Below are 23,413 nucleotides of genomic sequence, written 5' to 3' on the forward strand. Positions count from 1 at the left end.
ACATACCCCTTTCTAGTGAATTTTCCACACCCAGATGACCACTTTCTGATCTCTGTCACCACAGCTCACTTTTGCTTGTTCTTAGACTTTTTTAAATGGGATCATAGAGTATGTATGAGTAAGCAGTTTCTAGGCAAAAAAAAAAAACGGAGGAAAGCATTCCAGGGGAGAGAACTACGTGTACGAAATATAAAGGTATGGAAGGTTATGTTTACGGAATGCTGAAGGGCTTGAGAGGGTTGAAAACTAGGACTGGTAGCTGATAGATGATAAGATGGAAAGAGGCAGTTCGTTGGGAAGCTAGGATCTCCATAGTTAATTCTGGGGACCAAGTTGTTAAGTAAATTTCTCCCAATGCCTCAAACTATTTCTCTGACCTGAAAACTGGTCGGTTCTCTCACTATGCTCCTTTCTCCTCAACTCTCTAGCTAAGAGTGACCAAGGCAGAAGCAGCACCCTGCACCCCATGGCTGTTCCCTCCCATTTTGTGCAAGGTGTCTCTGCCATCTCAGGGAAGGGAAGAAGCCCCCCCACTGGCTTTCTTATGAGAAGGCACAGTCCCTCTCCCCATTTGAAACAAGCGGTCCCAAGTCTGAGGGGCAGCCTTACCATTATCTGTATTTCTCTCTTGCACACCTGGAGATCATGCTCATTGTTGACAAACATGCGTTTCAAGGCACATTTCATCCCATTGCTTGTCCTCACCAGAAACACGAGAGCAAATCCACCTGTGAGAGAAACACACATACAAGCTCTTTTGAGTCATGTTTAAAAAGTCAATCAAATGACCATGGTGGCTGCAGTTTGCTGATGTCACTGTTAATGGTACTGATGTCATCATCAGCTAGGCCTAGGGCTGGCCTGGCATAGAAAGCATTCTTAAGATTCTGGGGACTCAAAGGTATCACATGTGGCATTGGGTAGCAAGTCAGAAAAACTGTTCCTCCAGTTTGCAAGGCAGAAATAGAGGCACATGTAGAGAACAAATGTATGGACACCAGGGGGGAAATGGGCGGGGGAGGTGGTGGTGGGATGAAGTGGGAGATTGGGATTGACATGTATACACTAATATGTATAAAATAGATAACTAATAAGAACCTGCTGTATAAAAAAATAAATAAAATTCCAAAAAAAAAGGATATGAGGTCATTAAAGTTAAAAAAAAAAAAAGAAAAATTGTTCCTAAATGTCTATCTAAAAAAAAAAAAGGAAGAACAGTAATTATCTTCCAAAGAAACTACAGATGAACAGATGAATGAACGGATGAAAACAAAGAACCAACTACATTCCAACTGCTATCCTAGGCACTTTGAGCTCTTGTTTAATTCATACCACAATGCTGTGAGGCTGGGGGATATTTTTTCCCTTTAAGACAACAATGACTAGCTGAAGAAAACAGAGGCTCAAAGAGATTAGATTCAACCAAGGACTTCTTTAAAAAAACATAAGTCCAACAAAGAGAGGCTCAGAATTATTTCAGTAATTGCTCTATGAATAGTTGGCAATTAAGTTCAAGAATCTCCCTTCTCTTCCTCTTCTCTCATCCTTCCTCACCCCATCCCCCAACTCAAATCAACAAAACACTCTGAGGATTCCTCCTGCTCTCGCTACCTCACAGGCTGTTGAGAAGACAGAGACATAGTTAGGAAAGTACTATTCTACACGGCAGACACCAGGCAAGTATGACGATTACTGGGCAGAGTTTTTAATGTCTGCACTAAGCCTTCTCTAAAAGACAGTTCATAATTCATTAAAAGAAGTTACTATAACTCCAACAGAAATTCTTCAGTGCTCTGAATTGGTTACGCCTTAGCGTTCCACAAATTCTTAGAGCTCCCAACCTTGACCTCACTCCCCAAACACTGTATGAGGCATTCAGTGCCACTGTTAAGAGGGGTTTGGGTAGATACGGTGCAGCAAAGCTATCAAAGCTGAAGGCTTTGGGATAAGCCGCAGTTATATCAGACACTTAGTCCATCTGCCTGCTCACACACCTGCATAATTCAGCTTGAACTATCCTGCGCACTGACCCTGGGTAGTGAAAAAAATTGCTAGGCTATTCTTTGCACGGAGGTGATGTCTAATTGGATGGAGCTGAACACAGAGACAAGTCAGCAGTACAGGAACTTGAGCTGAGGTCATGGCACAGTACTGGGGCAAGCAGCCACGTGCAAAATTGATACAAGGTAATTAGCAGTGATTATAGAGACCTCAGACCTGAGATATAAGACTTGGGTCCCAACCATTCCACTCTAAATCCTCCGAGACCCAGCAGCCCTCCAGTACCTGTCTGTTGATGTTCAAGATATTTCCTGTTGTATCTTTAAAATAACTGTTCTTTTTCAAATTAACCTGAGTCAGATTCTGTACCATGGAACCAAAGAGAGCTTTAATCATAAAGCACTGTTGCACGTTTTCATAAAATACACACATAATTCTGTGTTAAAAAAAATTGTTTAATGGGCTCAAATGTTCCAAAAGTGCTTTTTGGCGCTTCCCTGGTGGTGCAGTGGTTGAGAGTCCGCCTGCCAATGCAGGGAACACGGGTTCGTGCCCCGGTCCGGGAAGATCCCACATGCCACGGAGCGGCTGGGCCCGTGAGCCATGGTGTCCGGAGCCTGTGCTCTGCAACGGGAGAGGCCACAACAGTGAGAGGCCCGCGTACCACAAAAAAAAAAAAAAAAAAAAAAAAGTCCATTGTGATAATGATTTATCAGACTGCATGTCTGTATATTTCCTGTCATTGTGCTCTTCAGTACTCAGATAAACAGTAAAGTTTACCATACAATCTTTCATTTCAGCTGTCATGTCTCTAAGCTTTGTACCTCAATAACATTTTCCATTTTCTTGTAATACTTTAAAGTCCACTCATACTGCTCAACTGCCAATTTAATTCTACAATTTTGAGTATTTACTATAGAAGATTTTTAAAATCCTAGCATGCATTGACAAGTAGAGGTCTAATTACACATGCAAAAAAACCCTCCTCAATTCTAAGGTGCATAGTTTTTACATTTTAATTTTTAGGATATCAGAATTTTCTTGTAATAAATATGTACATTTAATGCAGTAGTATTTGTCTTCCTTCCCCCCCCCCAAAAGCCATTAAATTCATGATGTGTCTTAGCAATTAAAATTGGGGAAAATGAAAAAAATAAAATAAAATTGGGGAAAATAATAGTATAAATTATAAAATTTCTATGTATAGTCATAATTGTTTTGTGAATAATACAAGTGGGTTTTCATTTTACATATACTTTGAATTAAAAAAAAATCACAGAACTACAGAATTTGCACCAGCAGTGTTTCTAGAGAGCCTTAGTCCAAGCATTTTGCTTTATGCGGGGAGGAAACAAGTGAGGCTTAGGATCCCATGGCTAGTTATGGGCAGAACCTGGACCAGTTTCACTGTCTTGATTATCTAAAAAATGTTCTTTCCACTTCACTTATCTTAGTGAAAACTATGCAATACTCATTTAGATAACAAGGACACACCTGACAGTCCTGTAGAACAAAAGTTGGGAATGACTAGTTCCTGGAGTTCTGTGATGCATGGCACCACTAAAGAATGAGGCAAGGGGCTTCCCTGGTGGCGCAGTGGTTGCGCGTCCGCCTGCCGATGCAGGGGAACCGGGTTCGCGCCCCGGTCTGGGAGGATTCCACGTGCCGCGGAGCGGCTGGGCCCGTGGGCCATGGCCGCTGAGCCTGCGCGTCCGGAGCCTGTGCTCCGCAACGGGAGAGGCCACAGCAGACGGAGGCCCGCATACCACAAAAAAAAAAAAAAAAAAAAAAAAAAAAAAAGAATGAGGCAAGTCTTTAGAAGCAGGTTGGTGATGCGGCAACTTGAGATAACTGCCACCAGATGGGAGCAGTCAGCTTTCTTTGCCAGGTAGCAAGATGACCTTTCCAGACCGGGCTGAAGAAACGGGTCAGAGGCCTACCACGTGATCCAGTCAAGCACAACGGGTTGAGAAGAGACAGCCCAGATCCTCAAAGCCTATGACCAACATAAATCTAAAGGCAACGCAATGAACCACTATGCCTCACATAGACAGAACCTCGTTTTAGGCATCTATGCCTATAAAAGGGCTTATTTGCAGGTGAGAAGCATTTAAATCAGGGCTTCTTGATCATGAGATCAAAAATCAAAGCCTGAAAGGATTTGTCCCTTTAAAGATGTTAACCACTTTCACCGTGTAGTTGACCAAACTGAGTGTAAATTTAAGGTAGAGGGCAGAGAGCACGACTCGAGACACTTCACCACAGGCCCACATCCACCACACAGATCAGGGTAATAAGATTCTCAGCCGCAGCTAAAGAGGGTGCGGGGATTACAGAAGGCAGCTATAAGACTTCAAGAGAGGTGCTTACCTTAGGTTGAGTTGCATCCCTAGATCTTGATTAAATGGAAAAATCTAAAGCTGAGCTGGGGAGAGGTTGGACAGAGGTTAAGAAAAGCTAACATTCAGCAGAGCCTGTGCCAGTCTGCCCACGGGAGCCTGTGCCAATCTCGCTGCCTACTGGCATTGTCTGAAACTAAGATAATCTCCATGACTTCACTGAAATACATTTGTGGGAAAATTCATGAATTTATTGAATCATAAAGGGAAAAAGGATCTGATCCATTATGTGAGGTAAGTGAAAGAGGCAGGATAATTTTGACACAGACACACTTTTACCTATTAACTTTAAATACAGAAATATTTTTTGGGCTTTCCTGGTGGCGCAGTGGTTAAGAATCCACCTGCCAATTCAGGGGACATGGGTTCAAGCCCTGCTCCGGGAAGATCTCACATGCCGCGGAGCAACTAAGCCCTTGCGCCACAACTACTGAGCCTGCGCCCTAGAGCCCGCGAGCCACAACTACTGAAGCCCACACGCCTAGAGCCCGTGCTCCGCAACAAGAGAAGCCACCGCAATGAGAAGCCCGCGCGCCGCAATGGAGAGCAGCCCCTGCTCGCCGCAACTAGAGAAAGCCCACGTGCAGCAACGAAGACCCAACGCAGCCAAAAATAAATACATTTTTTTTTAAAAAGAAATATTTTTTACTTCCACAAAGAAACATGCTTTCTCCCACTTTCCCTAAAATTCATAGCACTCTTTCTCCCTCTAATTTCTGATGATGTCTAACTTTCTCCCTCCAATTTTTGATGATGTGGATGGGTACCTACCACTCACTGTGAGTTTAGAGATTTTGTCTGCTTGGTTCCCCTCTGTATCTTCGTGCCCTAGAGTAGTGCCTGACACATAATGAGGCCTCAAAAATGAATCAACTCTCCTCTTAATGTTACTACAGGAATAGAAAAGGCGGCAGAGGCTGGCGGAGACTGTGGCAAACCCAAGCACGTGGCCCATGGAAAGGAACAGCTACCGTACAACTCAAGGTAATTACTGCCGCGTAGGGATACAGACCCCGTTTTATCATCAACACTTGGTATTATTGGTCTTTTTATTTTAGCCATTCTAGTGAGTGTGTAGTGATATTTAATTGTGGTTTTAATTTGCATTTCCCAATAGATCCTTCATCGTTTAAACTCTTAGGGGTACCTGCTTCCCACTTTCCTTACAAAAGGCTTTAGTAAGCATAGGGTCATGGAGTCACCAATGAAATTACTGAGATAACTTGGACCTCTACCTCTCAAGCAAAGATGACAGAAACACCTAGTTCTATCCTGGGAGAAAAAGGCAGGTGAGAATTTGTAATACACAGGGGGGTGGTTATATAATTTCTAAAAATCTCAACTCTGACATCAGCAAGAGATCTTGGTCATCAACATCATTAGCTTGACTGAAATCTTTTAAACACAACCTCTTCAAGGAGCCTGGCCATGAATATTCAACACTGGCAATGGGGCTTTTGAAGTAAGTGTAGTACCTCTCCTGGCTTAATCTCAAATACGGAATCATGCTAGCTGGTACCAGGCCCTGGGGGCTGTTCTGAATGAATCCAGACACCAGTGACTCCACTTAGCAAGGACGAGTGAGGGATGGGGAGGGAAGGTGATAGGGAAGAGAAGGAAAACGCCAAACTGATGATCTGAGCAGTGACATGCACGGAGACGGGAAACAGCTGGGCAGACAATGAGAATGATGAGACCATGAGACAAAGCCCATCCTGGTGCTGAAACAGGGTTTCTGGATTTGCTGCCAAAGAGGTTTTTGGTGGATATTTAAAAATCGGGCCTAGAGTTGGGGCACTAAAACCTGCTGCTTGCTTATTTCCTGCAGGTAAAAGGAACTTCATTTCCTATCATAAGCCCCAGCTACACCTTTAGGAATGGCTTCCACTTGTGTGAGATGAAAGCAGACAAACCAAAGTGAGGAAACAAAACAAAGTGAGGAAAACTTCACACTCTGCTCCTGTCCTCCACTTCTCCACCCTACAAATTCTGTGTTTCTCTTTCAAAATAAGGTTTAACCTGATGAATGCTGTTTACGTAATGCAGTTTCTCTTGGAATTACTTGAGGAAGAGAAAACTAGAATAAAACAGCCTCCTGAAGCTTAACTAAAGAATCAGAGAGAGAACCCAGTTAAAGTGGGATGTATCCGGGAGATGTAAAAGAAAGGGCAGCACTGGATGAGCTGCTGGATCTCTTTGGTCTCCATTTCTTCAACTGCAGAAATTAAGGCAAAATGAGTGGTATTTAAATGAGTGGTTTCCTCAGAGACCTATAGGATTACAGGAGGTGCTGCAGTGGTCCCATGAGGGAAAGTGGCTCCACTTAAGAGTAGGGCTCTGCACACAGCTTCCTTTTATCTGCTTATTATTCATCCTGAAAAAGATGCTAGAAAAAAGGGGGAAACTATGCTTTAAAGGAGAAAAAAACCCAAAGAATATTCTGTAGCCCTATGTAAAAGTATTTTATAAAGAAAAAAGGACTACAGCACTGAAAGTCACGCAGACGGCCCTTACCTACCAGCCTACCACAGACACAAATGTGCACAGTCAGCCTGGGGGGCGGGGGGAGGCGGGGCCACCATGTCCACTTTACACTGAGACCGTGGAGTATTCCTTTAGAGTCCAACAGGTGAGGTTCAAACCCCAGCTCAGGAAAGCCATGATCTCACTGCGGCCCTGTCCTCTCACCTGTCAAGGGCAGCTGAGAGCTACCTCTTAGCTTTGGGAAGGATTAAACGACAGGCAAAGCACCGAGCACATAGGTGGTATGTGATGAATATGGGTTCCCTCCTTACCTCCTCCCCACCAAAGTTCTTTGTATTTGTGTGGTAGATATCTGACTTACCATAAAGTTCTAAATCTGGCGTATCTTCTTGAGATAAAGGGCATAAACTCAAATACCTACAGGGGCCAGACAGATCATCTAAGGGAGGGAAACAGTCCAGGTATAACAAAGCGTACAGAGGGAGTCTAATGATGGGAGATCACGGGGAGTGGTGAGACCGTGCAAACCAGAAAGTGCACGCCCAGCTCACGGGGGGGCAGCCGCTCCTCAGCGAAGGCCAGCTGCTGCCGTAGAGGAACGTGGGCTGAGGGTTGCCAAGTTTTTTGATTTCTAAGAGAAGCTAGATTTTTAGGAGAAATCTCCCAATTTTTAAATCCCAGCTACAACTTTAGAAAAGCTCTTCACCCCTGTGCAAGTTAAGGAAAGCTATTTCCAGGCTTGGACTGAATGAGACAGCCCTGCCTCAACCTTTACGAGAGCCTTGTGAAGTAGCAGGACATGTACGACAATCTCTACTTGACTAGCTGGGAAACTGAGGCACGGAGAAAAGCCCAAGTGGCCTCCCTAGTACCGCCACCTGGAGGCAGGGCCAGGACTGAAAAAGAGGCATACCAATTCCTGGTCCTGACCTCGGTCCACTCTCCCATGCTGCTGTCCCTCCCTCCCTCCCTCCCTCCCTGCAGCGGACCCTACAAGACTCCTCCATTACCAGGGAAGGTTAGGGAAAAGACATGGTGAAAGCCAAGGGGCCTGTCCAAAGCTTGGCCTCCCTCACTGGCCCGGTGAGAGGGAGAACTTGAGTGCACTGTCTGCAATGTCTGTCGGCTCCCACGGGGAGTGACGATGAAGAGGCTGACAAACACCCATCCACAATTTATTCAAGACAACTTGGCCAGAAGTTTCAGAAGGAACAAAAATGTTCTAAACTCTAGAACAGATGGCAAGGAGCACAGCAAAGATTCTGCAGGAGAAAAGGTCAATTGGAAGCATCTGTCAACACTCATTTCAGTGGGGACTTGGGGTTTGTTTTTTAACGTCAATCTCTCCTCACTTGCCTCAAATTAAAAATCACCATGTGCCAGCTCCTTCTGGGGAACATGTCAAAGCAGTCCCATCCCCAGGCAGGAAGAACACCCAGATGGGAGATGGCTTGAGGTACTCAACTTCCTCTCTCTCCATCGGGAGCTGTGGGCACAGAGTCAGACACTGGCAAACTCTGGCAGTGATACAGAAACATCAACGGAACCCAATCAAGGCCACAGCCCCGGATGAACACGGGACAGCTGGCAGTTGGCTCTTCCTTTCCAGGACTGCAACAACTGGGGAACATCTCCAGTTCATCTCCATTCTCTTTTGGCATGGGTCTTTAAAAAATAATAATAATAATAGACATTTCCAGAGAAGCCACCTGCCTACCTGGAACAAAGGTTAGAGTTTAAGAAATCAAGTTGGCTCACACACACCAGAGGCTTGTGAATTACTGCACATAGAACCAGAGCACATGGGACCTGGCCTGTCATCAGCTGAGACCGACCAGAAGAGGGCCTTTCCCAGAGCCACCGGGCCCACCTTGTCTGAACTGTTTCCATGGGGTTGGCTGTCTAGCAAATGTAGAGAGAAATGGTGAGAGACATCAGCAGGGCCACATCCTTTGTTCACTGACATCCCCAGATCACACTGAGCCATTGTCTCTTCTCTATTATTACAAGCCAGGGTGATCTTATAAAAACAGAAATTGATGGGCTTCCCTGGTGGCGCAGTGGTTGAGAGTCCGCCTGCCGATGCAGGGGACACGGGTTCGTGCCCCGGTCCGGGAAGATCCCACATGCCGCGGAGAGGCTGGGCCCGTGAGCCATGGCCGCTGAGGCTGCGCGTCTGGAGCCTGTGCTCCGCAACGGGAGAGACCACGACAGTGAGAGGCCCGCGTACCGCAAAAAAAAACCCACAAAAAAACAGAAATTGATTATCATTCTCCTGTTTGAAACTCCTCGGTGGCTTCTGGCTCCTCTTAGAAGGAAACTCCAGATGCTGACACGGCCTGCAAGGCACCACATGATAGGATGTGATCTCTCTCTCTCCAACCTCATTCTGACCCCTGCCTCTCACCACTCACTCTGTTCCAGCCACAGGCGCCTTCTTTCTCCCTTGACGTTGCTTGTGCCCCACAACCCCTAAAGACTGCTGTGCGTGCCTCTCCCTGTGCCCTATTCACCTCACTCTTGGCCTGACCAGCTCCCACGAGTCAGCCCTCAAGTTTCAGGCCACCTGTTACCACCTTGGGTGAGCCTCCCCTGACTGCCCCTGGCCCCCACGCCCTCTTCTGATCAGGTGACATCCTTGTTATGCACAGCACCCTCCTCTTTTCCTTCGGAATGTAGCAGGAGTATAATTAAATACTTAGGTAGGTAATTCCTGGTTTGATGCCTTCTTTCCCTGAACCCTGCAAACTGCACAAGGGCAAGGACAATGACTAACTCACTGTGGCCTGTGTCATGCAGCACAGTGGCCACTGCATAAAAGATCCTCAAGTGCTTGCCTAGCACCCTAAGGAAACCAAAAAAAAAAATCCCACACCACACCGCACCGCACCAAACCAAACCACACTATATACAGTGCCAGTTTTTCGGAAGGTTAGAAACTAGTATGGGGTAGAAGGGACACTAATTGAAGAGGCAGCCCACCCCACAGAGAAAAACCCTGAGTGTGTGGCTCAGTACAGCAGAGGGTCGTCTGAGACTAAGCCAACTGGACAGCATCCTGGGCAACACGCACGAGCTGCATCTTCACAGAAGTCTCTGTGCTGTCGCAGAGTGGTACTTGCTCCGCCTGTGATCCCGTCTTTTAAAAAGAACACTTGAGCTGGAAATGAAACCCTCTTCAGTTGAGAAGGAAAAGAAACCAAACTCCCCCACACTCGGCGCTACCTCATCCCTCAAGTGAAGAAGCAGAGAGCCACTCGGGCATGAACTGTCTCGACCCCACCCCCGGCCCAAGCCACAGGTGCCAGCAATCTTCTAGTAAGTGGTGTGCAAACCAAGAGAGCAGCTGGGCTCAGCCAGAGGGCACGGCATCCGTGCCCGGGTTCGTCACCCCCCGCCACAGACACGCAAGCTCCGTCTTGAATCATTTCCACCAACATTTGATGTGTGTTACTGGTCCACAGTCTCCAAAGGAGAACTGGGGTTTCGGCAAAGCCAAAGCTTGGCTGACAGTCTCTCAGGTTCCAAGTGCTAATTCCAGAACATTCCACTTTAACTTCATGCTTCAAAGTGTACTTCATGTTCTTTGCGCTTTTGTAGTAAGATCAGGTTAACTAGCTCTGTTCCAGAAACAGCATCCTGTTCCGGAAAAAGCATCCTGTTCCAGAAAAAGCGTTTTCTACTGTGGTGATTTGAGCTCAGCAGCCAGGTTAAGCTGTGTCTTCTGTTCTCCTGGGACATGCACTGACATCAAAGGTACATGATATAAAAGTCTTCAATTCTTCATGTTTCATTAGAACAGATCTCCAGACACATCTGCTTTATCCAGGTCATCCTAATCTGCCTCGACCCTCCTAGTTATGAGGGAGATGAGCCCTCATCCTGGGAAGCAGGGTGACGTTTTCTCAGCTCCCAACAGTTAACCACAGAGCATTCCAACCTAACTTCACACTAAAGCCTTTCCTCTGAGGTTCAGGATATCTGACTGTACTACCCATCACCGTCAGGCACCCACCCCTAGGTCGTGGCTCCTTACCCAGTACTTGCGCACCAGTTCACAATCTCCTCTCCACCCCAACTCTCACCATCACCCAAGTTGATTTCCCCAAGTCTTAACAATTCTATCCCCTAAACCTCTCTGGAATCCACACTTCTCTTCCATCCCTGATGCTCCTTCATATACTTCTCTTTTCTTACTGGAACTAAAATAGAATCCTAAGTTTCCATGCCTTGGATCTCTTTCCATTTTAAAATTCATATCTAAAAACTCCTCTTAAAAGCATTCACTGGGGCGTCCCTGGTGGCGCAGTGGTTGGGAGTCCGCCTGCCGATGCAGGGGATACGGGTTCGCGCCCCGGTCTGGGAAGATTCCACATGCCGCGGAGCGGCTGGGCCCGTGAGCCATGGCTGCTGGGCTTGCGCGTCCGGAGCCTGTGCTCCGCAACGGGAGAGGCCACAACAGTGAGAGGCCCATGTACCACCAAAAAAAAAAAAGCATTCATTAACTCCCCAAAGCCAGAATAAAGACCAAATTCCTTAACACAGCAGTACGTTAAGGACCTTTATATTTTCCCCCATTTTATTGTGAGAAATTTCAAACACATAGCAAAACTGAAAAGACCGTACTGCAAACATCCATACACTCACCACCGACAGCCTACAATCATTAACATTTTGCTACACTTGTTTTATCACATATTTATCATCCATCTACGCAAACATCAACTCATCTTATTTTTGATGCATTTCCAAGTAAGGTGCAGACCTCGGTGCACTTCACCCTAAACACTTCAGCATGCATCTCTTTAAATAATATTCAGAATTCATGGTTCTTCTGTGGAGGTCGAGTAGAAATAAAATCTAGTTACAGTGAAATGTATAAATCTTAAGTGTATTATTGGATGAGTTTTGATAAATGCATACACTCGTGTAACCCAAACCCCTATCAAGATATAAAACCTTTCCATAACCCAGAAAGTTCCTTCATACCCCTTTCCAGACAATCCCACTCTCATATCCCCCCTAGAGGCAACCTCTGTTTTGATTTTTTAAATCTATTTCTAGTTTTGCCAACTTTAAAACTTCATATAAATGGAACCATACAGTATGTGCTTTTTTGTGTAAGGATCTTTTCCTCATCATAATAGTTTATACTGTGGAGTGTGTCAGTAGTTTGTCACTTTTACTGCTGACCTGGTTATCCTCTCTCTTACAGATAAGACATTTGGGTTATTTCAAATTTGGAACTATTATGAACAAAGCTCTCTACGCGTTCTTGTACAAGTCTTTTTGTGTCGCATGTTTTCATTTCTCTTGGGTAAATACTTAATACTCAAGAGTGTAAGTGCTAGGCCACTGTATAGGTGTATATTTAATTTCTACAAGAAACTGCCAGACCTTTTCCCAAAGTGGCTGTATCATTTTACACTCCCACCAACAACATATGCTCTAGACCTTTATCATCTGAATACTTCCCTGTCCTCGCCCAGCTCTATCTCCCCATGCTCCCTCCTCTAACACCAAGCTTTCAGAACTTTAACCTTTTTGCTGCATTTCCTTCCCTCTGCCTGGAAGACCCTGACCCAATCCTCTGCTAGATAAAAGGAGTTGAAGATTGTTCAAATAACACCCCTTTCATGAAGTCTTTCTTCCCTTTCCCTGATAATCGCCCCCAGGCTTTCACATTATCACACATTTGGCCTGCACCTCTATTGTTGCACTCATCCCAGTGCGCTGTGACTCCCCCCACCAATATGTTCATCTCCCCCGCTACACAGGCTAAAGGAAAGAGGAAACCACTTTTTTCTGCCTTGGTAGAAATACTTGTTATGTTATCATAATACTTTATTATATACTATAAGATACTTCATATTTTTTTCATAAAGTATACTATGTATACTTTGATGTTATCATTAAACACCAGTTTAAGGACTTTGAATACTATGAAACCGTAAGGACAACATTCTACATTGCTCTCTGAGTCACCAAAGAAAATTAAAATGGCAAGAAGAGCTTCTTATTTCTCTTGGAGTCCTCAGGGCTAGCACGGTGTTCGGTACATAGTAGATGATTAATAGATGTTTCCTAAATGAATAGCGATCCAGTAATGTGGCTTCCCTGCTCAGAATACTCCTCTTGCCTCGACCACCTACAAGATAAAATCCCACCCCTAATGTGGCATGCAAGTACCAACAGAATCTGGAGCCCACACTGGCCTGGCCAGTGTCCTTCGGTGCCTCGGTGCTTTTTGCTTGTATTCTCTATCTGGAATGGCTGCCTTCTCTTTAAATAGTAAATGAGTAACTGTAAGTCCAAGTGTAGCTCAAACCAGGCCTCCTATGTGAACTCTGACCTAACAGAATGCCCACATCCCTACTTTATTTTCTAACCCTGATTATTACCCCACTTGTTTGCATAGCAGTCTTTCCTGAGGACTATATTCTCTCAGAGGGCAAAGATTTTACTTTATTTTTATTCTTTGTAGGAAACACATTGGTCTAGCTTACCATACCCTTCACCCCATGCTGAAATAACGATTAGATGCATTACATCAAGTGGCTCCCTTCTCCTGGCCATGGCTACCAGGACCAGGAGTGGGTAGCTGGCGCACATTCTTTCTTGAGAATCCTAGTAACAACTCAGGAACCGGAGTCAGACGGTGTTGGACAGCCATGCAGACCAGGCTGGTAGCTACCGTCAGTCACATCCACGCTCACAAAAAAGCAAAGAGTGTTTTGCAAAAAAAGGCAAGATATCAGAGCAGACACTTGGAAGAAGCTGCAATTTGAGACTAGGAGGCTCCAAGGGGAGAGAGATGGACAGAAGAGACACCTGATAACTTTGCAAGACTCACAAAATCTGGCTTCACCTCCTGCTGTTGGGTTCTGGAAGGTTCCCCTGTATTTATTCAATGCATTCCTTTTGACTTACTCTAATTTGAATTAAATTTCTGTTCCTTGAAACCCGATGACCCTAAGACACCTTGCACCACTATGTTTATAAAATACATGAGCTCTGATACAATCTAAATTTTAATAGTTTAAACCATAAGCCTCCTTTAACAGAAAGCATCCAGAACAGTGTTAAAACAGCATATTAAAAATTGCACTTGGGCTTCCCTGGTGGCCCAGTGGTTGGGAGTCCGCCTGCCGATGCAGGGGACGCGGGTTCGTGCCCCGGTCCGGGAAGATCCCACGTGCCGCGGAGCGGCTGGGCCCGTGAGCCATGTCCGCTGAGCCTGTGCGTCCGGAGCCTGTGCTCCGCAACAGGAGAGGCCACAACAGTGAGAGGCCCGCGTACCAAAAAAAAAAAAAAATTGCACTTGAAGAGTGGGAATTTTTAAGTTAAAAACTAGATTTACATTAAAATAGAACCTGCATTAATATACAAAGATCTAAGGAAGATCTAAGGACTGAGTTACCTGAGGATGGTGGGATTACAGTTGATTACTTTCTTCCTTATCCTTTTCTTATTTTCCAAATTTTCTATAATGACCATATATTATCTTTCTTAAATTATAAAAAACACACAAACAAACACACCCCTCCCTTTGTTGTTTATTTTTAAAGAAAAACCTGTCTTCCAAACCTTGGGAGGCATATTAAGAAGGTAAGTCTCCAAAAAGGACCAGGAAGGAGCACAGCAAGGCGGACCAATGCACAAAATTCCATGCAGAGAAAATTTCCCCTGCCTTTGGTGTAAAACCAGGGCTGGGACTGGGGTGAGGGGAGTAAGGCACATGTCTGGAGCACCAAATTTATGGGAGTGCCCCAAAACTCAGTAATCAAGATAGATAATATTTTAATGTATTTTTAAATGAAAATTAATACAAAAAATCCATGATAAACAAATTTCATTTTTAAAATAAAGACAGGGCTTCCCTGGTGGCACCGTGGTTAGAATCCGCCTGCCAATGCAGGGGACATGCGTTCGAGCCCTGGTCCGGGAAGATCCCACATGCCACAGAGCAACTAAGCCCGTGCGCCACAACTACTGAGCCTGCGCTCTAGAGCCCGTGTGCTGCAACTACTGAGGCCACGTGCCACAACTACCGAAGCCCGTGTGCCTAGAGCCCGTGCTCCGCAACAAGAGAAGCCACCACAATGAGAAGCCCGCACACCACAATGAAGAGTAGCCCCCGCTCGCCGCAACTAGAGAAAGCCCACGCGCAGCAACGAAGACCTAACGCAGCCAAAAATAAATAAAATTTAAAAATAAATAAATAAAATAAAGACAGGATCAGTACTGATTTTTCGTTCTGCCTCAGGCTCCAATATGGCTGATCTTGTCTGTACTTAAAATTCTGAAATTTTGTTCATCGTGGGTTTTTTGCATTAATTTGTTTCTATGCTTACTGTAATCCTGACTGGCTAATTTCCTGGGAAATTTTCCCGACCCTCCAACACGGTCAGGGCAGTGAGGTGGAGCAGTGCCTGTGTAGCCTGATGGCAGCACTAAGCAGATACAAAAGGAAAAAGATGATGGCCTTGAGAGGTAAGTGGTCCTGCGAGGGGTCTAGAAAGCCCCACGTACACTCCCAGGTTTCCCCAGACCACGACTCTAGCCCAACCTCTCTTTTCAGTGACTTTCCATGATTAAAATATGTGATATACAATGACTGACACCCACCAACCATAAAAGGAGCATTAGTCCTTAACAGAATACTATTTTTAAATATTTATATGTTAACAACTATGCTTGAGTTTCATGGCAGTATGAACACGATACACACAAAAACACTCAAAAAAGCAAGTGGATAGCAGTTGAATTATAATAATCAGCTCAATTAACCATGCTTATGAGACGTTCTTCAAGGCCTGAGTTCACCTGGTGACTGACATAGGCACATATGCCTAGAAAACAATGGCCTCTGAGCTTAAGAGGTCAAGTCAATGGTCACAGAAGCATCACCACCCTGGACAGCAGGATGAAAAACTGCTCTGTTGTTAACACTAAAGTAATCAGAATACAAAGAGAAAGAAACATACAATATAACGCTCCACGATATTAGGGCCACATGGCCTGTGCTCCATCCACCTTCACTTCTTCCAGCTACTTGATAGCACATCTGTTTAGGATACGTCCAAAAATAGCACTATCAAGATTCAGCTCTGTGCCGAGCATTTTTTCACATGCATCCTCTAACTGCATCCTCGTGACAATCCTGTGAGGCAAGTATTAGTATACCCATCATCCGACGGGGAACCACAGGTTCACTCCGTAAGCAGCAGAACCCCAATAACCTGGGCACGTGTCCAGTGCCCTGGATCTGTGCCTAGCAGGCTCATTTCCTAAAGCCCACCTACACAACATGCTTCTAAGGCTCCTCTAGCACATTCTACTGTGAATTTTCTCATCGAATTACCCATCATCCATTCAGAGGCTCAAGTCCCATTTTACCAATAAGAAAAGTGAGACAGAGCAAAGCAAAGAATTCACTGAACTCTCCACGACTGACCTCTGGCACCACGCATTTAGGAGTGGGCTGCTGTGCTGTCCTGAGGAACCAGGCTATGCTGTAAAATGTACTCCCCCACCACGAGGGGGCAAAATGGTGCCCCAACACTCTTCCTACCGGGTTCCATTCTAGGTAACCCCCCCCTCACCACCCCGTGACAGGGAGAGCTGAGTGACGATATGGGAGAGCTCCAAGTAACTACTGGGGCATCAGTTTTCAGCACATCTTCTACCTTCCAGCAAAGTGGAGGAGATCATTTCCCAGACCTGCCTGCAGGAGCAGAATGTGGGAGGGATTTCAGCTACAAAGCTTGAGTTACAGTCCCTCCTTGCTGGCCCTAACCCGTATTCTCTTGCCCTCTGCAGTCACCCGAACAGTAGGAGGCAGGCTGCAATCTACACTGTGGCAGAAAGGAGGGCAGGTAGTGATCCTCGCCACATCTGTCCCCACAGGAGGTGTAAAGGACCCAGACCAAGGAGCCGCACATTTCGATGGGGCTTACATTTTAGGTCAGGGAGGCAGTGGGGATGGAGGAGATGGTATTCTTATTCTTAAATTCAAATTCTTGTCACCATCCTTGGTTATCTCTTTCACCTTCATCTTCACTAAGGGGAACCGGGGAAATGGGTCTCAGCCGGAGGGGAAAGCCTGTGTGGAGGAGGAGGAAGGAGAACTCACTGCACTTGCATCCCACTCCCAGGGCTGTAAAAGGGAACGCGGAACCTTACCTCTTGGCTTTCTAGCACTAATTAATTACGGCAAGTCAAGGGTTTTGGATGAAGTGAAAAATAGTTAGCATTAGACAAAATCAGACCATACAGGCTATGTTAGCAAGAGTATGTGATGGAAGTGTGGGAAGTTTTCAGTTTTCAGTGAAATTTTGAACACAAAGATGCCTTTAGGCTTTTCTCTGGATGCTGAATATTAAGAGATGCTGTCTGGTGTGAGCCTGCTTCATTGCAATTAGTGATTCAATCCTAAAGAAACCTGAGAGTCCAATGCTAAGCACATCAACAACCTGGCTCAGACAAGAATACAAATGCACTGAGATCCTGTTCCCGGGTGTAACACCTTCCCCCCAAATGCCCACGGATCTATATAGCACAACTACCCACTTTTGTTTCTAAAATTATTCTCAGGATCAAAAGCATCGTTTAAGAAAAATCTCAACACCAAAAGCCGTCAACTCCTCCCTTCCACCACCCCAACCTACCAAAAGTTCTCAAGTCCTGAAAAGTCCTGAATCCACCCTGTGTCCCTCAACTTTCGCACCCACTCTCTTCGAAGTTCTCTATATCAGCCCCATCTTTGCCTCCATCCCCCTTCCTGTCTCTGGAGACAGCCACTCCCCCTTTAAGGACTTTATTCCAGAAATTATCCCTCCTCTCTTGTACTTTCAGTTGTTTCTCTCTACTGCCTCACTCCCTCCAGTATTTAAACATGCTCCCAGTCTCTCTGATCTTAGAAAGAAAAAAGGAGGAAAAACAACTCTTCACCCTTTTCTTTTCTTTTTTTTTTTTTTTTTTTTTTTTGTGGTACGCGGGCCTCTCATTGTTGTGGCCTCTCCCATTGCGGGGCACAGGCTCCGGACGCGCAGGCTCAGCAGCCATGGCTCACGGCCTAGCCGCTCCGTGGCAGAGCACAGGCTCCGGACGCACAGGCTCAGCGGCCATGGCTCACGGGCCCAGCCGCTCCGCGGCATGTGGGATCTTCCCAGACCGGGGCACGAACCCGTGTCCCCTGCATTGGCAGGCGGACTCTCAACCACTGCGCCACCAGGGAAGCCCCTTCACCCTTTTCTTGATCCAACTGGCTACCATCCCTTTCCTCTACTCCACAACCAGACACTGTTAATGCCTATACTCTTCTCTCCCTCCACATTCTACCTCCCAGTCATTCAGAAACCTCCTGTAGTCTGGCTTCTGCCCTCTCCAACGCCTGCTCTGCACCTCAGTCCAGTATACTATTTTTCAGACGTTATCCCACCTGACTGCCATGCATACTCTTCACTGGTGACAGTCTTGAATCAAAAGCTTTCCCTTTGGGCTTCCAAAGAAAAGGACACTGCATGCTCAGTTCTTCTCCTACTCTCTGTCTATTTCTTGATCTCCTTTAGAGTTCTTCATCCTCTTCCTGCTCCTTAAATGCTAGTGTTTCTTCCGGGTTCAGTCCTGAGTCACCCCCCACCTTATCTTTCGAACATTTTCCTTTTGCATCTGTTCACTCTATAAATGCTCCCTAAGCAAGTTCACCCATTAAGCATTTCAGCATCCTTTAATTACATTCACAAGATTGTCAACTCTCCCCAGAGGTCCAGACCCATATATTCGACTTTCTCAATTAACTTGACAGACATTTCCACTTGTAATTTTCACATGCACTCCAAACTCAACATGTTTAAACTGAAATCAAGCCCCGTATGTCCCCCCCGCCACCTGCCTCAAGCCACCTTTCCCATGTTGCTTATTATCGTGAATGTGACCACCACCTACCCCACTCCCTATCTTCAACAACTCCTTCTCCCCAACACCCAACTAATTACCAGAGCTCACTGATTGTTCTCCATCTCTCTCAAATCTGCTTACTTCTCCCCATACTCACTGTCATTGCCTTCTTTCAAGTCCTCCTCATTTTCCTCCTGGAATACAACAATTTCTTAGTGTACTTTCAGAATACAGCTTCAGGGTGTCTGCTCACCTCAGCGATTCACCTCTCTCTGGACACTCCCTTTCCCCTACCAGTCATGTTTGATTAACTAATACCCTCACCCTCATCCTTGCTGGAATTGATGGGATCAGTAAGGATATCTGGCTCAAGCTTGGGCCAATCAGTTTCTCTCCCTCGGAAAAGTGGAATTTGGTGGAAGTCTGTGCAGGCAACTTAAGCTGTAACAAGTGCAAGTGGGAGTGGGACGGTAGCCATGTTGAGCAACATGGATGAACAGAGAAAGTCCACATGCAGAGAGGAAGAGAAAACCAAAGCAGGAGCAGGAAAAAGCAGAGATACAAGAGAGACAGAGACAGTGGACCCCCAGCCCACCCCCCAGAGCCTCATCTCAGACCCTGCCCAGGGTCAGCAGCACTCCTGCTCCCAGGTTCCTTGAGAGACACCTCACCTTATCTTTTGAACATTTTCCTTCTGCATTTCAGCTACTTTAAGTAGGTAACTATTATGTGCCTATAGAAAGTCTTGATCAACACATTTGGAGCAACTCACTTCTCCTCACTGGGTCTCAGCTTCCCCATCTGTAAAACTGGAAGACTGAATGAGATGAACTCTGTGAAGACAGTAAGTATTAATACGCAACAGCTTTCAAGCGTGCTATGTGTTATTGCTGTATTCAGTCCACATGCAAAACGACGGTCATCACCTACCCGAGGATGAGGACAGCCAAATATATATTTTAGGATTGTGTTTTTTAATAATTAACTTTTTAAAAGGTGCTGAGTTTCAAAACAAATTAACAAAATAACCTATTTTTAACTCAAAGTGGTTTGTTCATGTCAGTTCTCAACCCATTTACCATGAGTGTACATTTTTTAATTACTTCCTTTGTTAAAGCCCTGATTAAAACATTTCGCTGCAGTTTAGTAGACCTCATTTGGCACTGTGCAGGTGGGCCGGTCCATTTTCAAACAAACTGTTTCTGAACATGTTTAGAGAATGACTTTCAGTATTCATTCTTATATTATTGCAGAAAAAAACAGATTCACTTTACAATGCTGCACTGAATGTAGTGCACTAAGTGTTTTAAAAAAACGAAAACTTTTGTCCTCTCAGCAGGCTCTGGATAAATTCATATGCCACTCATTAAGTATCCAATATACCAAGTACATATTACATCACTGCTGATAAAGTAGTTGGTAAATATAAGCTAAATGCTGATAAAGAGTCTGATTCAGTAGTCATGGGTGGGGTCCTGGGATCTTTTTTTTTTTTTTTTTTTATCTTTATTGGAGTATAACTGTTTTACAATAGTGTGTTAGTTTCTCCTTTACAACAAAGTGAATCAGTTATACATATACATATGTTCCCATATCTCTTCCCTCTTGTGTCTCCCTCCCTCCCACCCTCCCTATCCCACCCCTCTCATGGTCACAAAGCACAGAGGTGATCTCCCTGTGCTATGCGGCAGCTTCCCACTAGCTATCTAAGTTTCCCAGGCAATACAGATCATCTGCCAGTTTGGGGACCAATGCCCCAGGATCAGGGACATTTCAAATCTTTTTGAAGTAAAAAGTAAAAATAGCAGTATACTGAGAACACTTATAACAGAATCAGAGTATCTCTTTATATGAAAACCTGTGTGTGTGACTAAATTAAGTAAACCCTACCAGTGGCTTAGGGGTAAGAGAGGTGGTCAGGAAGTTTGACCATGCTCGCTGTCTTTGTCTAGGGGAGGAAGCTAATGACTCTGCAAATTCCTATTCTCTGAAAAGATCTGCCACTAGGGAAAACACAATATACCATAATCCAAATTTTAAATGGCTATTCAAGATCTTACATAGAAACCTCTTTGCCAGATGTCGGCTGAATCTCAAGTGTGAATGCTAGGAAGGTCGGGAAAGAGACAAAGGCTATCTCAAGGTTGTTTCAGAAACAGGGTCCAACAAGAAGTGGTGGCCAAAGAGAAGAGAAGATGCAGGCTCAGTGTGGAAACAAAACTTCCTGTTCCGAAGTCTCTGCAGACTCATGGAAAAAGAATGCTGATGTCTAGATCCTTAAAACTCTTCCTTGCTGCTCTGAGGACTCTGCTGGAAGTTAAGACACCAGTGAGAGCACCACACAATGCCCAAAGGCTTATGTCCATGAGTTGTGCAGTTACACACCCACCTAATCATGTGTCACTGCCCCTGCCACAGAACTCCTGACAACATTTCAAATAAATCTCCACGTGAGAGATAGCAAGGGGCAAGAGAAAGAACAAGAAGCCAGGAGTCAGGAGATCTAGTCTGGTCCAAGTTCCACAAACGACAAGCTATGACCTTGAGTAAGTTGCTACACTTCTCTGGGCCTCCATTTCCTTATCTGTAAAATAAGTGTGGCACTGGATTAAAGGATCAGAGAAACTTCTGACCTTTGGAGCTGGGTGTCTGCCATATTTTGGTGATGCTTTAGGGACATGAACCACACCAAACAACTTCCTAACTTCTATGCAGGGATCTGAATGATCGATTCTTTTTTTTTTTTGCGGTATGCGGGCCTCTCACTGCCGTGGCCTCTCCCGTTGTGGAGCACAGGCTCCCCAGCCGCTCCGCGGCATGTGGGATCTTCCCGGACCGGGGCACGAACCCGCATCCCCTGCATCGGCAGGCGGACTCTCAACCACTGCGCCACCAGGGAAGCCCTGAATGATCGATTCTTTAAAAGACAACACTGTTTTCATACTGGAGGGTAGGGGATGAGTGGCAGAAGAGAATAAATGAAAAGAGCTGACAGGTGGGAGGAGTAAGAATTGGCAAAACGCTATTTCTTCTGGGATGTTCACTCCAATCACTTGCTCATTTTCCCGATACAGGCAGATTTTCAAAACCTGAAGACAAAGAGATTTTCTGTTAAAGATTCTCCTAAAAACTGCTTAGAAAGGTTGATATTTTCCTTGAGAGTCACTCCTTGTATGTTCAGTGCACAGTGTGTCAGCATCCTCCTGGGTCTCAGCCTCGTGGCTCACCGTGCGAAGACCCCTTTCCAGCTAAGCACAATACCCACAACAGTTCCAAAGACACACTCCCCTCACCTGCCACTTGCCTGACAGCTGCAGGATTTTTTCATCTGATTCCCAGCCCTGAGTCCCTTCAGAGGCAACTAAGCATCCGGTCCCTAAGCACAGTGGCTTACGTTTCAGTTCGACATTGACCTAGCCCCATTTTTTCATGGTTCCTGGATTTAATGTTTTCATCCATAGTACAAACTAGACACTAAAAAAACAAAATGGATTTTTTCACTCTTTGTCCTAATGGAAAAAAATGTCTCACTTGCATCTCCAGGTAGACTTGGAGTTTCTGGCCATGTTCTGACAGCCACCTTCACCTGACCACTCCTCCCCTAACACACGGAGCCTCTTCTACAGAATAATTCACCTTCTACAACAGCTCTCTATGCCAGTGGCTAACATCTGCTTAGGAACCCTCAAAAGCTGCTTCATCTCCCTCCTCCCACAACGTACCAACCTCCTTCAAGAAAGGCACTAGTGTTTTTAATGTCATTTCCTACCACACACACGCACACACATGCACTCGCAGCTCCCTTAACGATCTAGCATGCTCCTTGAAACACACAATCGGGGAATCCTAACCAAGCAGGCGTGACTCCTAAGCAGATGGCAGGCCTTATAATTGGGTCATTACATAATACCTCTTCTCTAACCAGCTTCTCCACACTTCCCTCAAAGACCCTGCTCTGATGAGCTTTATGCTGTGGTAACTTCCACTGTAATTCTCTCTTGAAAACACACTAATACCATGTTTTGATAGAAGCAAAGAAAGAGGGTGGGAGAGAGAGAGAGAGAAGTAAGAGTCAGGAGGTTGCTGTTAGCTTCAGTTTTGAGTAGCCTGGACTTGAACAAGCAACCTTCTCTCTTGGTGCCTTGGTTTCCCACCCTGTCACATAGACGCATGCCAATCCCTGGTTGCATCGGTTCCATTACAGGCCTCACATATAAATGTTATATCATGTGAAGACTTTTTTTTTTTTTTTTTTTTTTTTTTTTACTATACCGCACGGCATGCGTGATCTTAGCTCCCTGACCAGGGATCAATCCGTGCCCCCTGCAATGGAAGCGCAGAGTCTTAACCACTGGACCACCAGGGAAGTCCCTCATGTGATTCAATTTCTATAGGATACTTCATCACATTTAGCTGTCATGTCAGGCTCTCAACAACTCCTCACTGAGCTAAAGATTGCACAAGGTGGTGTCCACATGCACGCAGGCAGCTGCTGCTCTCAGTAAGATCCCAGGTTGGCAAGAAATCAGGTCTGGTCTTGCATCTCCCTCGACCTCCACCTCCAGACACCCAGAGATCTCATTTACATCCCCTCCACCCCACTCCCAATGCAGCTTCCCACTCTGGTT

At 45.4% G+C, this 23,413-nt stretch overlaps 1 protein-coding gene across 14 annotated transcripts in view; it reads right to left on the reverse strand.

Moving 5' to 3' along the window:
• AAK1 (AP2 associated kinase 1) overlaps nt 1-23,413 on the reverse strand; it is a 172,007-nt gene that overhangs the window by 99,029 nt on the left and 49,565 nt on the right. For all 14 annotated transcript variants that reach the window (XR_008618913.1, XM_055089220.1, XM_055089226.1 and 11 more), the window contains exon 3: nt 610-728. Coding sequence is in view for 13 of the 14 variants with exons in the window: in XM_055089220.1 (XP_054945195.1) it covers nt 610-728 (119 nt within the window). In the remaining variant the exon portion in view is untranslated. The remainder of the gene's footprint in view (nt 1-609; nt 729-23,413) is intronic.

This window comes from Physeter macrocephalus, chromosome 12 (genome assembly GCF_002837175.3).
Source record: "Physeter macrocephalus isolate SW-GA chromosome 12, ASM283717v5, whole genome shotgun sequence".
NCBI lineage: Eukaryota > Metazoa > Chordata > Mammalia > Artiodactyla > Physeteridae > Physeter > Physeter macrocephalus.